Genomic DNA, 16,148 nt, shown 5'->3' with positions numbered 1-16,148 from the left:
AATCGAAACATTGTCCATTTAGATGGAATTATTGAGCTTCAAAAAGAACTTCAACATCTCGTCTACATCTTAGAAAATAAACAAACTAAAGTGGGCTCCAAATATAATGTCCAACATTAGGGACAGCCATGACTTATCTACAAGCAAAATCGGATTTCAAAACAACCATATCTTGATATACTACTTTATCCATGAACAAAAATACACGCATGCAAGCAAACAAGCAATCGCAAAGACATGGTTCCGGCAAAAATGATAAAAATGTTGACTCGGGGTTTAGAAGCCGCTGTCACAGTCCCGGTAGGGGGAGCTGTTGACAGTCTCCACCGGTTTGCTCGTGGTGTTCACGAAAGCAAGATTGTTGCGCCCTGAAACGGAAAAATACGAAAGCCTTATCAAACACCAGCTGATCAGTAAACAAGAACGTTTTAAAATAAATAAATTTAAAAAAATAAATAGCATTCCAGGAGGTAGATGTAATTGTTGTTCACATTAATACCGCTGTTTAAATGTAAAGTCAGGAAGACTTAATTTGAAGTTCAGGCTAAGATTAGACTCTGGCTTGTTTGAGAAATCTTTTTAGGTGTTTTTGCCAGGTTTTCCATTGAGTCTCGTATTCTGTTTATCTGGAAAAAAAAGCCCGAGCGTAACGTCTGTTTGGAGTGCAGGCCTAAGTCTTCTCTTAAGTACAGGAGCCCAAGAAAATGTCAACCCTGACCTTCCACATTCTTGAGCCCTCTCTTGCGGTTGGCACGGCGCAGGTACGTGATGGTTGCTATGGCGATGATGACGACAGCTGCTGCAGCTGCTGCACCTGTTGCTGCCGGGACCCAGCTGTCCGAGACACCTGCGGCGCGGAAACAAGCAGCTTGTGATTGGTGTCCGTTCACGCTCTCTTATCGGACAAATATAGGTTTAAGTATTAAACATAGGTATGCTATATGTAAGTATGTATTATTCTTGAACTAGTTGAATTGTAAAAACTAACACAAAAACTGGACTCACACAAATTTTTGATCTCTCAAATGGAGCTTTGGTTTAAATGACTTACATTGACCTATGAGGGTTCTTGAAGGGACGTTTCAGATGTGAAGAAAAGAAAAGTTTGAGTGCAGGAAAGATTTTTAGCTCATAATCTATTGACAACTTTCTATGTCTGTATCAAACAGTAAATCTCTCTACATTACTGTATTTTGTTAGGGCTGACTTTATTTCTTATGTACATTAAACATTGTAGAGATAATAAGAATACGACAATAGCTCTCCTACCGGCTTCTGGTTCACAGACCCTCCCGGGGCGTGAGGCTACATCCGGGGACTTGTCCTGGTATCCCATGATGCAACTGCAGGAGAAGGAGCCGACGGTGTTGAGACAGGCGGCGTGCGGGGAGCAGTCAGTCTTCTCCGGGTCCGAGCACTCGTCATAGTCTGGGGTGGGATAAAACATGTTACAGGTTAGGTGCGTGTTCTGCATATCCAGGATGTGCTTCGAAGCACGTCTACGTCTTGGATAGCAGCACATATTGGAGACAACAGGCGGCGTGCGGGGAGCAGTCGGTCTTCTCCGGCTCCGAGCACTCGTCATAGTCTGGGAAGGGGTGATACATGTTACAGGTAAAGTACAGTAGACAGCGAAGCGAAGCGAAGACAGCCGACATTTGAGCTATTCTTGACGTGGCAAAAGTTGTTTTGTGTTTGTATTTTGAAAATCAATCAAAGTAAGAGCTGCGCCCTCTTGGAAATCAATTTTTTATAAAGGCAACATAATTGTAATTGATGGAATCGATAAACGGACAAAGAGCAGTTAAATTAGACCATAACTTCTTCTATACTTTCGGTAAATAATTCAAAGATAAAAAAAGCTTTGCAATTGACAGCGAAATGCTGCTGCGAATAAATAGCTACTTACCCATGATGGCGACGCCACTCCCGATGTCTATGTCCAGCGCCGTCCCGTTGGCTTTCTCCACAACGACCTTGAACTCATCTGAAGTCATGGCAGGAGAGAAGTCCGCGGAGGCCCGGATGTTGATCACGTGATCCACGAGGACGCTGCCGGGCCGGAAGGCGATGATGATGACGCTGAGTAAGTCTCCGGCCAGACTAGTTCGGCGGTACAGGGACTCCAGCTGAAGGGACGAAACCGACATCGTGCGTCAGCCAGTACAAGGTTCCTTATCGTACATGCGTCTTTTCATATATTTAAACTAGTTCCTATTATTTGTAACTCCCTTGAGGGAACCCAAAATAACCACAAACCGTGCAAGAGGCAGGTAATGGTTACAGGACCTGGTGTTAGTTCTTCTGAACGTCCTTTACTTAAAGGAAGCGCACTGTCCCCTCAGCACACACTGTGCTCCTTAAGTAAATTTAGATCCAGGGTGCTCCATAACCGGATTTTCGGCAGAACCATGCAACCGCCATCTTGCCCTAGATATCGACATGTTTCTAGGGCTAGTCCGTGTGTACCTAACTGTTCTTCTTTGTTGTTAAAAGCTATCGAATTTGGGGAGTCTCTGTTCAGCTTGGTCCATCTCACTGGGTCTTGTGTATGACTAAATCTAATTTCTCTTTCTCCTCCGTGTTCCGTGAACTCTCTCTGATGCCCCTCCCCTCGTGTAAGTGAGGACACAATTATGACGTATTACCGTGCTGGTGACCTCTGACACCAGATCCCTGTACTCCTGACTCCCATGATCCTCCAGCGCCGGGGTGAAGCTTCTGGCCAAAATGCGGCTGGTGGACCGGTACGCATGCGCGACTGAAAATAACGTTGGCATGACTTTGATTAAGGACGTAAAATCTTTTGTCTTTTATTTCTTGACGATTGATTCAATGTTTACCGTCCTCTGCAACGAATCCTGTCACAAGATATATGGAAATTTGTTGAATTAGGACAAACATAACCCCTTTTCTTCCGAGGTTGCTCAGTGCAAGGCAAAGAGATTACTTATAGGATCTGAACTAAATTGGCCAGAGCTATAGGTGACTATGTGCTAGGCCGGTTAGCGTGTTACTAACGGAAATTACAGACTTAAGCTGCAAAACAGCAAAACGGCTGGATCCAGAAAGATGACGTTCTCGTAATCATGGGTAAATAGTAAGCATACAGTGAAAGGCACTTGCCCTTGAATACTGACGAAGATGAGAGTAGCAATGTACTATTTTTGGTCGTCTGATACATTCCTAGCAGAAATTAAAGAGGATCCCCAAGGTCTTACCCTGGCAGCTTCCATCCACCTCCATGTATCCCGGCATGCACTCGCACACGTGACTTCCGGGCTTGTTGACGCAGCGCTGATGGACCCCGCAGGACACGATCGTGCACTCGTCAAAATCTGCATCGACGGAATTTCGGTTTTTAAACAGTACACAATAACTTTCAGTGTTAAGTACTACACAAGCAGTCGTCGACTAAGCCCAAAATTCTATTTTCATCTTCTAAACGACTTATTTCAGTACTTACCTGGCAGTGGACCCCGTCTGCAACCCACGCAGGTTCGCACACACATCTCGGTATATTCACCCTGGCAGAGGACACCGTCTCCAACCCACCCAGGTTCGCACACACATCTCCGTCCTCACCCTGGAAGTGGACCCCATCTTCTACCCACCCAGGTTCGCACACACATCTCCGTACTCACCCTGGCAGTGGACCCCATCTCCAACCCACCCAGGTTCGCACACACATCTCCGTACTCACCCTGGCAGTGGACCCCATCTCCAACCCACCCAGGTTCGCACACACATCTCCCTGTTGAGGGGCTGCAGGAGGCATGCAGGTGGCAACTTTCAGCACAGGCTGCAGTGGAACAGAATTGTATAGAAATAAATCAACTCCATTACTGTTCAGTTTTACAGTTAGACTCAGAGAGCCTTGAAACTTCAGATCTCCTCATTATATGTAGTTACCACAGGAACTAAAACGGGATTGTAGACCAAGAACCTGTAGAGATACAACTGGAATAGTTTCAGAAAATATTATAACCAGCGTTGGACTTTTGTTTTTAACTACTTGCAGTTTTCAGACAGTTACCCGGCCATAATGTACTTTTTTGCTTCCTGTGCCTCGACATGCTAGCAGAACCCGGGAAATATCAAAAAGCTGCACTTCTAGTTAGTTTGTAATCAAATGGTCCGGTCAAGTCTGCTAAGGGAGCTGCAACTAACTAAACTCTTTACCTCCCGAAGTCTCCTCAGGAACCAAGACGATCGGCTCCTGATGAACCAAACAGTCAAGCTTACTGATGGACAACAGGTTATATTACAATGTACTTAGGATATTGGACATATAAGGTAGAACTAAGGCTGATTACCTTACCATCTCGAGTTTCATCAGGAACCAGAACGATGGGCCCCTGCACCATGCAAACGTTACCGATTCATACAGCAGGCAATGTGGGTTATTGGAGAGATAAGAGAGAAATATGACTAGATTAAATGTTCTTACCATCTTGAGTGTCATCAGGGACTAGGATTAAGATGGGCCCCTGCACCAGGGTAGCGCGTTCCTCCACACCGCCGTCTGTGGCCCTTCTGCGCCTGCGCGTGTCGACGCAGCCCTGGTCACATCTGGAGTCGGCATTGTTCTCCAGACACACCATGACGTCACAGTGCAAGTACACGTATGGCTGGGGAAGACAAACACACCATGACGTCACAGTACAGGTACAAGTACGGACTGTACCAGATAAACGTGCTCCCGTTTGGATTACACTATGCTCCAGACATTTTTTTTACTTTTTTTTTGTGAAATTATATTGGCAGGAGCAGGCCGGGACGTATGTCTCCCATCACTCGCATAACGGTGATAATGGTATTTCTACACTGTCATTCGACTCAGACCCGCGGCAGCACAGACCGGTACCTCGAGTGATATGGAATCTGCCGTGTTGTACTCTCTATTCATCCCGAATATCATGGACCATATGGAATGTATCAAAATTTAAAGCACATCATAGAAAAAAACAAAGATGTACCAGTGATTCGTTGGTAAACTTGAAGGCAGAGATACCGTACTGCGCAGAAGTAGCCGAGGCGGAGGTGAACTCCTGAAGAGTGTCGTCCTGGTGGCAGCTGGAAGAATGCAAAATGCCCCTTGTTATCATATCCAGGAGGAAGGAGGAGACAGATTACACGCAATCAATAAAAAAGTTTATCGTGGATGCGAAAACTTAATCAGATAATAACATGTGTTAAGTTTTTTAAATATCGTCTTCTTTTCTTATAATACGTAGAGGTGATGAAGCCTTGTTCCTACCCGTCCTTTATGATGTAGTACTCTGTAGATCCGCCAGGAGTGGAGGACGGCATCGCTCTGCAGTTGTCCACAAACAGGACCAGCCCGGAGCCGGCCGCCTCCACCGAGATGCCGAAGTACAGGTCCTCATTCACAGATACCTGGGGACGAGAAAAAACAACTAACATGTCATAAATCAGAAAATTTTTACTTAACTGGTCAGTATTTTTGATATTAAACAAACAGGAAGATTTTAATGTGTAAATCACCGTGTGAAGGGCACGTGGAAGCATTCGAATCCGTCGACTCTAATTCACGTCTGATAAAAGATTATATTAATTAGATAAGGGATCCTGTCTGCTGTCTGATATCTAGATTAATTGTCGTCGTCTCTATATTTGTATAATGAACCTGTTAGTTTATGACTTACCTCTACAGGGAAGTCCGCCTGCCCGTACGGCTGAGAGAAGCGGTCTGACCGATACAGGTTCATGCTGAAGGTGAAGGAGCCGTCTCCGTGCAGAATCACCACACTGGGGAGGGAGGCGAAAAAAGGAAACGAGGTGTTAGCCACACTGGAGATAAAAAGTGTCGAAATCGTTGATGAAGAGGAATGTCGCCATGACGTCAGAAAAGTTGTTCACGTGTCTGTGGACACCTTTAGCTAATGGCATACGAGAGAGCGTATTTTGATAATAATGCATAAAACACGATAAAAGAAATATGTTTGCCCCCTTTATTAGGATCCATTTTAAATGCTCACCATAGTCATTTCCTTGACACCACCTACCTCGATGCCGGAACCGGAAACAGGGCGCCGACGGCTACCGAGTCATCTCTGACGTAATGGCAGCTGAACGTCCAACGGTCCTCCGTGGTCCTGGTGATTACGCCAGCTCCATCCGGGGTGATTTGCAGCAAGTGCGCGAACACGTCATTGGTGTAGACTATCTTGTTGGTTGTGCCGTTTTCCTGTGAATGTAGTCATCATATAATCGCATTTCATCATCGCCGGATGCTGGACATGTAGCAGATTCTACGGTTGCCAAAGAATACGATGGCTTTCCTTTCTCATGAAAATGTTCTATTGCTCTCTTTTCCCTAATATGGCAATAGTGAGTTTTTGGAAGGGGTGGTATTAGAATTTATATCGCTTATTGCTTTGTTTCCCTGAAAAGATGACAGAACACAGTCCTTAGTCGAGGTGACAAATAATCCACCACTTTCTTTTTCTAGTCGATAGCTTGGTATGTACTTCTACGTCCTTTCCGACATTTTCCACACTATCTGTATATGTTGACTACCGACTTTATGCTTACACCGCGACATCATTAATGAAATTCTTAAAACTAACCGCCGCTGTGGTCCCACATTCGTCAAGGGCAGTACTAAAGGTCACGTGAGTGTTGCTGATATCCGCAATGCATGATGGGTCGCGCAGGTGCATGCTGGACTCGTCGTGGCGAGCCAGATCCTCCCGGCGGAAGCTGACCCACATGGAGGTGGAGTTACAGGACACGTCACCCTGGACTGGGGAGGGAAATAGGGAGTTACAGGACACGTCACTCTGTACTGGGGAGGGACATGGGGAGTAACAGGACACGTAACCATGGACTGGGGAGGGGCATGGTGAGTTACAGGACACGTCACCCTGGACTGGGGAGGGACATAGGGAGTTACAGGACACGTCACTCTGTACTGGGGAGGGACATGGTGAGTAACAGGACACGTAACCATGGACTTGGGAGGGGCATGGTGAGTTACGGGACAAGTCGCATTGGACTGGGGAGGGGCATAGGGAGTTACAAGACACGTCACCCTGGACTGGGGAGGGACATGGGGAGTAACAGGACACGTAACCATGGACTTGGGAGGGGCATGGTGAGTTACAGGACACGTCACCCTGGACTGGGGAGGGACATGGGGAGTAACAGGACACGTAACCATGGACTGGGGAGGGGCATGGGGAGTTACAGGACAAGTCATCATGGACCTTGGGAGGGACATGGGGAGTTACAGGATACGTCACCCTGGACTGGGGAGGGACATTGGGAGTTATAGGATCCCTCACCCTGGACTGGAAAGGGACATATGGGGAGTTACAAGACACGTTACCCTTGACTAAGGAGGGACATGGGACCTTACAGGACGCGTCACCATGGACTGGGGTGGTTTCGATCCTTAGTCGAGTCACACAGAATACTAGTGGTACTATATGTCATTATAAACAAGCGTCTGTTTTCTTTAGCACTGGTGAGGTAAGGAAATAGTCTGGGAGTTAAACTTAAAATGTCATAATATGCCTTTTTTTAAAGGTCTTTGCTAATAGATATTGTACTTCCTTTTACAGAGTGTGTACGAGACTTTGTGGGATTCCACTTACTTTGACGTTCCTCCTGACAGGCCAAACACATCAGTCTTCCACTACACATCCAGCTGCTCTCTGTCGCCGTGCAGTCCCCCCGTACCACCCTCCCCACGGTGTCGGAGAGGTGTTGAACTCCTCCCGCGGACACGGCAGAACTCGTGTCCAGGAAGAAGGGCAATGACCCTAATTGACGGCTGCGCAGAAGGTCCCCGGTGAGTCCCCTCAGGATTGATTTTTAAAAGTATCAGAAGATGTGTTTTTCTTTGGAAATGTTGGCATCTTGGAGCTGTATTGTACAGGTAAGGGTTGTAGGTTTTTTATTATGTCGAAAAAACCAGACTTTCAAGCCTGTTTTGGGTGCCTGGACACTAGAAAGAAGTTTGTTATGTAGCTGTCATTGTAGTGCCAGATGGGGTCAAAGGTCACCGAGTTGCGTTTGGATGCAAATCACATGTGTTCCAGTGGTCAGAAAGTTCCGAAAAGTTGAGAATGGACATTTTAGAAGCCGGGCTACCCTCTCAATGTTAGTTTTTCGAGAACGAAACGTCAGGTAGGTGACTTTTGACAGCTTCTATTTGCCATTAAATGCATTATAAGGATAGGGAAGACATGATTGGTGGTCACTGCTCTGCCATGTTCGGCAGGGTATTCAAGTTCAAAATTAGCAGGTGTTAAGACACTTCAAGTGATGCGGGAAGGGTTGTCAAGCATTGTCACAAGTTTCAAAGACTTCACGGAGACCCTACTCCAAGGATTGGTCCCCAGGGAGCACAGGTGTCAGGAGGGATGTGGTAAGGTTTGTGGCTTTGGTTAGACTTCATACTGTTTAGCAAAAAGTGGCACAAACAGGGGAAAATGGTAAAATCTGCTCACCCTGTCATAAGGGGACTACTCTCCATCAGTTTAGACACCAAAATTTGTATCTTAATGCTGTTAGACCACACTTTGGAGCAGATGATGAGAGTGCATAGAATGAGGGGGGGGGGTAGGTGTGTCCTTTGGGGCTTATATATCCTTGGGGGCCAATATGTTCCCAAAAATTGGTTATATGGGCAAAAGAAAGGCTTTACCTGACTCAACTGACTGAAATTTATTGAGAAATTCTGCCATTTTAGTGGTTTTGGGCCTGATTTCTTACTTTCTGTACCTTTTATTGATAATGTAATATGCACTCTCATAAAATGCTTCAAAGTCTAACCTGGCAGCTTTTCAATACAACTTTAGGTGTGTAAATGGTGGGAGAATACTTTCCTTATGCTAGAAGGATCAGCTTTTAACTTTCTCTTCAGTTTGTGTCACTTTTTGGTCAATGCTATGGAGCCTATCAAATGCCTCAAACCACTGCCAAAGCCCTGAGGAAAGTCCTCTGACACCTGCCATGAGATCTATTCCCCTGGGAGCATTCTTGGTCAGAAAGCTTTGAAACTTGGGATAATGTTTGAAAACTCTTACCCGCATCATGCGAAATGAATGAAACTTGTCAATTCTCAAGTTCGGGCCCCTGCCATGTTCGGCAGGGTATTCAAGTTCAAAATTAGCAGGTGTTAAGACACTTCAAGTGATGCGGGAAGGGTTGTCAAGCATTGTCACAAGTTTCAAAGACTTCACGGAGACCCTACTCCAAGGATTGGTCCCCAGGGAGCACAGGTGTCAGGAGGGATGTGGTAAGGTTTGTGGCTTTGGTTAGACTTCATACTGTTTAGCAAAAAGTGGCACAAACAGGGGAAAATGGTAAAATCTGCTCACCCTGTCATAAGGGGACTACTCTCCATCAGTTTAGACACCAAAATTTGTATCTTAATGCTGTTAGACCACACTTTGGAGCAGATGATGAGAGTGCATAGAATGAGGGGGGGGGGGTAGGTGTGTCCTTTGGGGCTTATATATCCTTGGGGGCCAATATGTTCCCAAAAATTGGTTATATGGGCAAAAGAAAGGCTTTACCTGACTCAACTGACTGAAATTTATTGAGAAATTCTGCCATTTTAGTGGTTTTGGGCCTGATTTCTTACTTTCTGTACCTTTTATTGATAATGTAATATGCACTCTCATAAAATGCTTCAAAGTCTAACCTGGCAGCTTTTCAATACAACTTTAGGTGTGTAAATGGTGGGAGAATACTTTCCTTATGCTAGAAGGATCAGCTTTTAACTTTCTCTTCAGTTTGTGTCACTTTTTGGTCAATGCTATGGAGCCTATCAAATGCCTCAAACCACTGCCAAAGCCCTGAGGAAAGTCCTCTGACACCTGCCATGAGATCTATTCCCCTGGGAGCATTCTTGGTCAGAAAGCTTTGAAACTTGGGATAATGTTTGAAAACTCTTACCCGCATCATGCGAAATGAATGAAACTTGTCAATTCTCAAGTTCGGGCCCCTACAAGGGCAATGACCCTAATTGACGGCTGCGCAGAAGGTCCCCGGTGAGTCCCCTCAGGATTGATTTTTAAAAGTATCAGAAGATGTGTTTTTCTTTGGAAATGTTGGCATCTTGGAGCTGTATTGTACAGGTAAGGGTTGTAGGTTTTTTATTATGTCGAAAAAACCAGACTTTCAAGCCTGTTTTGGGTGCCTGGACACTAGAAAGAAGTTTGTTATGTAGCTGTCATTGTAGTGCCAGATGGGGTCAAAGGTCACCGAGTTGCGTTTGGATGCAAATCACATGTGTTCCAGTGGTCAGAAAGTTCCGAAAAGTTGAGAATGGACATTTTAGAAGCCGGGCTACCCTCTCAATGTTAGTTTTTCGAGAACGAAACGTCAGGTAGGTGACTTTTGACAGCTTCTATTTGCCATTAAATGCATTATAAGGATAGGGAAGACATGATTGGTGGTCACTGCTCAGAAGTTCGGCCCGGTCTCGCTAGGTCTGGAGTAGGAGGGGGAAAATTGGCTTGACATTGTTTCGGGCCAAGTTCGGCCTGTAGGGAACCCGTGAGTGGCCAAACTTCCAGTAAACCCGACGTCCCTACAGGCTAGGTCAGCCCAGGCCATCTTGGTCTCCCACACGTCCCAGATACTGTACCCGACGACAGGTCCCCACTGCTGTGTGACGTTATCGTACAGCTCCACGCAACCGTAGAAGTCTCCCCCCACCAGCCGGACTCTGTTCACCGCGCTCTCTGTTACTGTAGTGTTGTCGAACCTACCTGGGAACAAAGAGCAGCACAAAACGTCAATAGTATAGTTAGTTTCTTTTGTTAAATATCATCAATCGCCTTTTGTCTAACGTCAAGTTCTGTTGGGTTCCAGATCATCTATCGTTTTCAGAAAATATTCACCTTGAGCCAAAACCGATTGCTTCAGAATATGAAGTTAATGTCGTATCAGGTCTGCCCACTGGGAAGATAGTAGTCCGGGAAGCAGTAGCTTCCCCTTATTCCTTTAACATGTAGCTCAATCTTATCTTGACTCGTGTTATTTTTTTTCCTCTGGAATTGTGCAAAATTTGTCATTGTCTTATTTTTGCATATCACTTCATAATTAGGTTATAGAACCTCCAACTGATTTCATCAGTGTCATTAACGAAATTAGAATAGTTGATTGAAATGTCTGACAGTTTCCAAAATCATATCCAGTTGCTTAGAGTAGCTGCTATTTGACATGTCGTTTTACCTGTATGTCGACGTATGGCATTAGTGGGAAAAAAAGGTATTAGCATGAAAGCTCATCTGTATTTGTATAATCCAAATTGAAGCTTTCACTGTCATTCAACACAGTCAAGAAATTGCTCACTTCCAATTTTCGGTCGCACTTCCGTCGACCTTTGTCAGGAGTGGTTATTCAATTACTCTGAGAACGTGATCTAGGGACACGTGACTCAAGTAAAGAATCGTAGATGCCTGGCAGGCGGTATCGGCCTACGTCTCTGTTAAGTGTCGGCTGGTGTGCTTTTATGCAGATGGTCTCCTTACCCCCCCCCCCCCCCCCACTTACGGAGTACTAGTAATCCGGTTCAGTGCCTAACATTCAATAATTCGGTGATTCAATATTGATGTGCTGCGACACCTCCGACGAGACCAAGCTCAGTCTCCTGTGCTCCAAAAACCTAGTCTTAAGCGAGCGCTCAGTTTCGCCAATGTACAATTCTTGAATCGAGTCCCGTCTCCCTAAGTCAAGTGCTCAGAGTAATTGAATCAACACTCCTGACGAACTTCGAGTGAGCAATTTTTTGTTGTTGAATGACAGTCAAAAACCTAATATATGATGATAATATTGATATGATTAAAAAAACAGGTATGCTGAGGGGTAAAATGTTGCCTCTTACCGATACAGACAGGCTCACTACCGGTCCAGCTGGCGTTGTTGACGCTACAGCGGTAATCTATTTCATCCCCCGGCGGGCCGACAAGCAGGGTCGCGTTTAGGCAGGAGACACGACAACTACCGCGGAAGTACACCACGTCGGGCCAAGTCAATGTCCTACTGTAGTCGTAGTTGCAGTCCACTGTAACATCAGCGGTGTCCCAAGGGAAGTCTCCACACGGCTTCTCTGTAAAATGTGTGAAACAGGGGCAAAATGGTGAACAATGACGGTGTGGGTGTCACAGTAAATATAAAAGTATTCCTATGGAGTACTCGCACGGCGGTCGGTTGCTAGGGTATTCTTTCCCGTTGCTATGCGCGTTCGACAGAATATCGGGTTACTGGAGGCCTACTTTTGGCTATCCGTAAAATATGTGAATATAAACAAAATGTTTTGACAAGGAAAATGTTTTCAAAATAGGATTAAATTAGTGATTTTGCATACTTTGAATCTTGTCGTTTGAATCTAAATAGCTGTATTGTTTCGATGCTGCTCAAAAAGACGATCATTTTTTTTGTTTTCAGGAAGGCCTTTAATTTGACCAAACTCTTGATAAGATGGGCCGCATGTGTCATCGAAATTCTCGATTTATATATTTTGTTTATATTGGTAATAAATAGGCTTTTAAGGTTCATTCAAGGTAGTTGTGGAAAAAGGCCAGACAGCCGTGTTAACCGGCAAAGACCGCAGATGATCCCAAATAGAACACGGGTTCGATTCGAATTACGTCAGATCGAACATCGTGGAACAAGGTTCGAATTCGTGTCGATCCATCGCTGAATTCCGTTCCATAATGCCAATCTGATGTGATAATAAGGATGGCATCTCCTGAGCACCCCCTCAAACTGATATGCGAGCGTGTTAAACACACACACAAAGGTTGCTTTTATCATAGAAGTGGCCAGGAAGCTTTCACAAAACTGGACACAAAGAACATTGCATAGAAAAAACGTTATACTTCATATCTGCGATCATCAATTTACGCAATCATTTTGAAAACGGCGAAAATTGATGGGCGCACAGATGTTATCCATACATTTAATTCAGTATGGCCTTAGACAAAAAGTGAAAATGTTGACACTAAACATGACTAGATTACTTGTGGTGTAAATTGTGAAAGGCCTGATCAAAAAGGCCATTTTCACAATAGTGTACCCATGACGTAACAAGTCCAGAAGACTGACGCACGTCAGTAAGGAAAAAAAACGGATCAATCCCCTGAGGGGGCTGGGCGAAAATTCTTTTCGTGTTATTTATACGTTGATTGAAAATTACGTTTTCAGTATTCTTCATTCATCATTTCTAATCGCAACTGTTAAAATACATTAATTTTGTCAGTGCGTTATAATAGTACCAAAAATGTATTTTGTCAGTATGTATATTCTATTCTAGAATCTTACCTTGGCAGGTTGGTTCAATTCCTAACCATGTTGACATATCCGGGTGGCAGTAGTAGTAGTTTCCTCCATCAGGAGACAGGTAAGATGCCCCCGCCACCGTCACGTTGTTTGAACACGTGACGGAGCAGCGGCCTCTTGGGAAGAAGTTAGTGCGAGACGTGTAGTCGTAGTATCTAATGGAGCCGGTGTAGTCGTAGTCACAGTCGACTGTGGCGTCGGTGGGCTGCCACGGAAATGCTCCGCAGGGCACAGCTGTCATGTTGGAGTTAGATCATTAGATGTGTGCGTGAAGAGAGTTGAGATGTAAACTTCTTTCACATTAAAATACATAGCGGAAGTATTAACCCTATCCAGACGGGGCCTTTGGGCATTGCCAACGACATTCTAGGAAAAGTCACCAAGTTTGGTTGTTCTAGCACAAGCCGTTTAAGAGCTATGCGACGTCTGGATGGATGGGATTAAAGAAAGTACCACGGTCTAGCAGTTAACTGAAGAAAAAGGTCTTCGAACAAGTTGAAGCCTACTCGGTTAGAGCTAGTCAATTTAAAGCCTATGATAACCATAGGGGACGCCTGTGCTAGTTAGTTGAATCCTATGCTAGTCAGGTAAAGCCTGTGGTCACCTGGTGTTGGTGATTCGGTTGTCCCGCCTCCCCACCTGGCAGGTGTAGTTGCTGCATCTGGGAAAATAGCAGTTGCAAGAACTGTATACGCGCTTGCTTTTGAAACAAGTTATTCGTGCAACATGGTACAGGTTTTGTCAAAACAGAGGCGTTAATAGTATCTTTTCTTTTGCATAATGACGTAATAGTTTGCCCTAGATTGTCTTTTTTGTGCAAAAGGAATCACAGCAGATTAGATGCCCACACCGTTCTGGACTAAATAGAAACAATATTATTGCAACGTCTTAACTAACGTGGGAGCTACTAAGTCTAAGTAAGTAAGTTAACTAACATTTCTATCACGAGGCAAATATTTATGCATGTCTTATATTTGTGTCCAAAAGCTAGGTGCCTCGGCTTAATACCCCTTGCGGTTACGTGTTTTCTACTTTGTAACCAAAAGCTACTACATCCAACTAACCTGCAGTCGGCAGGGCGATCCCGACAAGCACCACGAGCAGGACCAGCCTTGCAGACGATCCCACCATGTTTGTTTGACGAGATCGTTCCGGTCGTTGCTGTCAAAGTTGGTTGCCAATCAAAGCTATCCTTTAGATCAACTGAGAGGGACAACAAAGCTTAATCAACAGCCGTTCTGTGAGAAACAAATCTAGAGGTGCCTTATTCCTCCGCTTAGGACATATGGCTTTTGCGTGTCTAAAGGTGTTTGTTGAACGACTACCGAGATCTTCAGCTAACAGGAACGCCTGAAGTAATACTTTTTAAGTGCCGAGAAAGACTTAACGATCACCTTTACTTACGGCCTCTAAACTGCAAAAATACATATGAGTGCATACTTTAAGGTACCTCGAATTAATCGTCCCTGAAATCGACAAGGACTTCAATCTACCAGAAATATTTGGATCGATGCTCTGATAAACCCTGGGAATATGTTAACAAACGCCGCAGTATCACAAATCTTTAAAAAACTTTGACAGACATGTTTCTGCGAGGGCACCAAACCTACAGCCAGAGGGCTGGTTACCGTTCGGCGAAAGATACGGTGATCAGAGTTTAGTGAAAAACAAATCACATGCCTCATTCATCCGTAGGAGACTTTGTTTGGACGTGATCATGGTGATGCCACGTTTCACCATGCTGGCCAATTTGATTAGTCTCCTCTGAGTGAATGGCATTATAACGGCGTACGTGACCAGTGCCTGTTGCTGAACACATCCGAGAATCTCTTATAATTGGTGGACATTAGAGATAATTCAGAAAGTGAAAAATGTTAATGTGCCCAAATTTCATTAATGAAAACCCGACCATTTTCTGACATCTAGTGATGTATCACCGTGAGTTCGAGAGCATGAAAAAATGCCTCAACTTAAAGCAGCCCCCACCTACAGAGAATGTTAAGACTGAAAAGAGGCTAAGCAACATCAGACATAATTGAATAATTGATGTTTTGAGAAGTACGTAAAGTCTCCCTTCGGGCTACATTAAGGCTGGACACTTCCTATAGGCATAGAATTAAGACATCCCAAAGTCACACGTCTGTATGATTGCGATTGTAAACGTCGAGATTCCTTAATGATAACGGTCATACAACATAAAACAGGTGTATTTGCCAGGTGCATAGAGTATAAAATATTACAGTCGAATAGTTCATGAGTTCGGTCTCCGGATGAGGCATAGAAAATACTAAAAATGGTACATACAGCCTTTCTGCCTTACACTTAGCAGTTAAGAAAGAGTATCGGAGTTGAATGCACACCACTCCCAGTGGACTATCCCCGGCCCCTGCTGTAGTGATTTCACAAATCTGTGTGGCCAAGGGCTACCGAAACGGAGATGCCGGGTACCGCTCGATGCACTATTTGGTGTGGGAAGGAACTTTGATTTCATGCAATATGATCTATACTTACTATCGTATCATTAAGTATGTATGACAGTTAAGTACTCAGAACTAGCTTTGAGAAAACAACGCAAATCACGTCCAGGTAATATGTTACAATACTTTGGTGAACTTTATGCCAACTAAAACTTCAGTTCGGGACATGACAGTCATGTCTCTGCACAGACATTAAATCTATAACTTGCTGCTAGGTAAGCTAGATAGATCCAGACAGCACAACCATGATCCAGACAGCACAACAACGTGATCCTATAAATTAAGTGTGCGAGACAAACAAATTAAAGCTTAGGAGGCAGTCGAGAAAGAAAGTTGTTCCGCCAG

The 16,148-nt window shown here is 44.6% G+C and overlaps 2 protein-coding genes across 2 annotated transcripts; both read right to left on the bottom strand.

Moving 5' to 3' along the window:
- Positions 1–276: 276 nt before the first annotated feature.
- LOC118415601 lies at positions 277–7,774 on the bottom strand. The gene is made up of 14 exons (XM_035820304.1): positions 7,623–7,774; positions 6,594–6,769; positions 6,030–6,211; positions 5,670–5,772; positions 5,261–5,400; positions 4,980–5,076; positions 4,451–4,631; positions 3,704–3,802; positions 3,222–3,338; positions 2,649–2,761; positions 1,910–2,129; positions 1,270–1,428; positions 719–847; positions 277–368 (listed from the first exon to the last, which is right to left on the bottom strand). The coding sequence occupies exons 1-14, from the start codon at positions 7,669–7,671 to the stop codon at positions 277–279; spliced, it is 1,857 nt and encodes a 618-aa protein (XP_035676197.1). The 5' UTR covers positions 7,672–7,774.
- Positions 7,775–10,443: 2,669 nt separating this feature from the next.
- On the bottom strand, positions 10,444–13,567 carry LOC118415600. Its single transcript, XM_035820303.1, has 3 exons — positions 13,309–13,567; positions 11,870–12,094; positions 10,444–10,751 (listed from the first exon to the last, which is right to left on the bottom strand). The coding sequence occupies exons 1-3, from the start codon at positions 13,565–13,567 to the stop codon at positions 10,444–10,446; spliced, it is 792 nt and encodes a 263-aa protein (XP_035676196.1).
- Between the last annotated feature and the right edge of the window lie 2,581 nt (positions 13,568–16,148).

The sequence above is a fragment of the Branchiostoma floridae genome, chromosome 5, assembly GCF_000003815.2.
Source record: "Branchiostoma floridae strain S238N-H82 chromosome 5, Bfl_VNyyK, whole genome shotgun sequence".
Classification (NCBI taxonomy): domain Eukaryota; kingdom Metazoa; phylum Chordata; class Leptocardii; order Amphioxiformes; family Branchiostomatidae; genus Branchiostoma; species Branchiostoma floridae.
The sequence above is the reverse complement of the archived record's forward strand: the minus strand, read 5'-3'. Positions and strand labels throughout refer to the sequence as shown.

Bases quoted from the DNA above. Each gene is read 5' to 3' on its own strand.
- LOC118415601 (XM_035820304.1), bottom strand. From the start codon at position 7,671: ATGTGTAGTGGAAGACTGATGTGTTTGGCCTGTCAGGAGGAACGTCAA. The intron at 3,339-3,703 runs GTGAGTACGGAG...CCGTCGATGCAG, and splicing joins AGATGGGGTCCACTGCCAGG to ATTTTGACGAGTGCACGATC. The intron at 848-1,269 runs GTAGGAGAGCTA...TCCGCGCCGCAG, and splicing joins GGTCTGTGAACCAGAAGCCG to GTGTCTCGGACAGCTGGGTC.
- LOC118415600 (XM_035820303.1), bottom strand. From the start codon at position 13,567: ATGACAGCTGTGCCCTGCGGAGCATTTCCGTGGCAGCCCACCGACGCC. The intron at 12,095-13,308 runs GTAAGATTCTAG...CACATTTTACAG, and splicing joins AATTGAACCAACCTGCCAAG to AGAAGCCGTGTGGAGACTTC. The intron at 10,752-11,869 runs GTAAGAGGCAAC...CTTTGTTCCCAG, and splicing joins TAGTGAGCCTGTCTGTATCG to GTAGGTTCGACAACACTACA.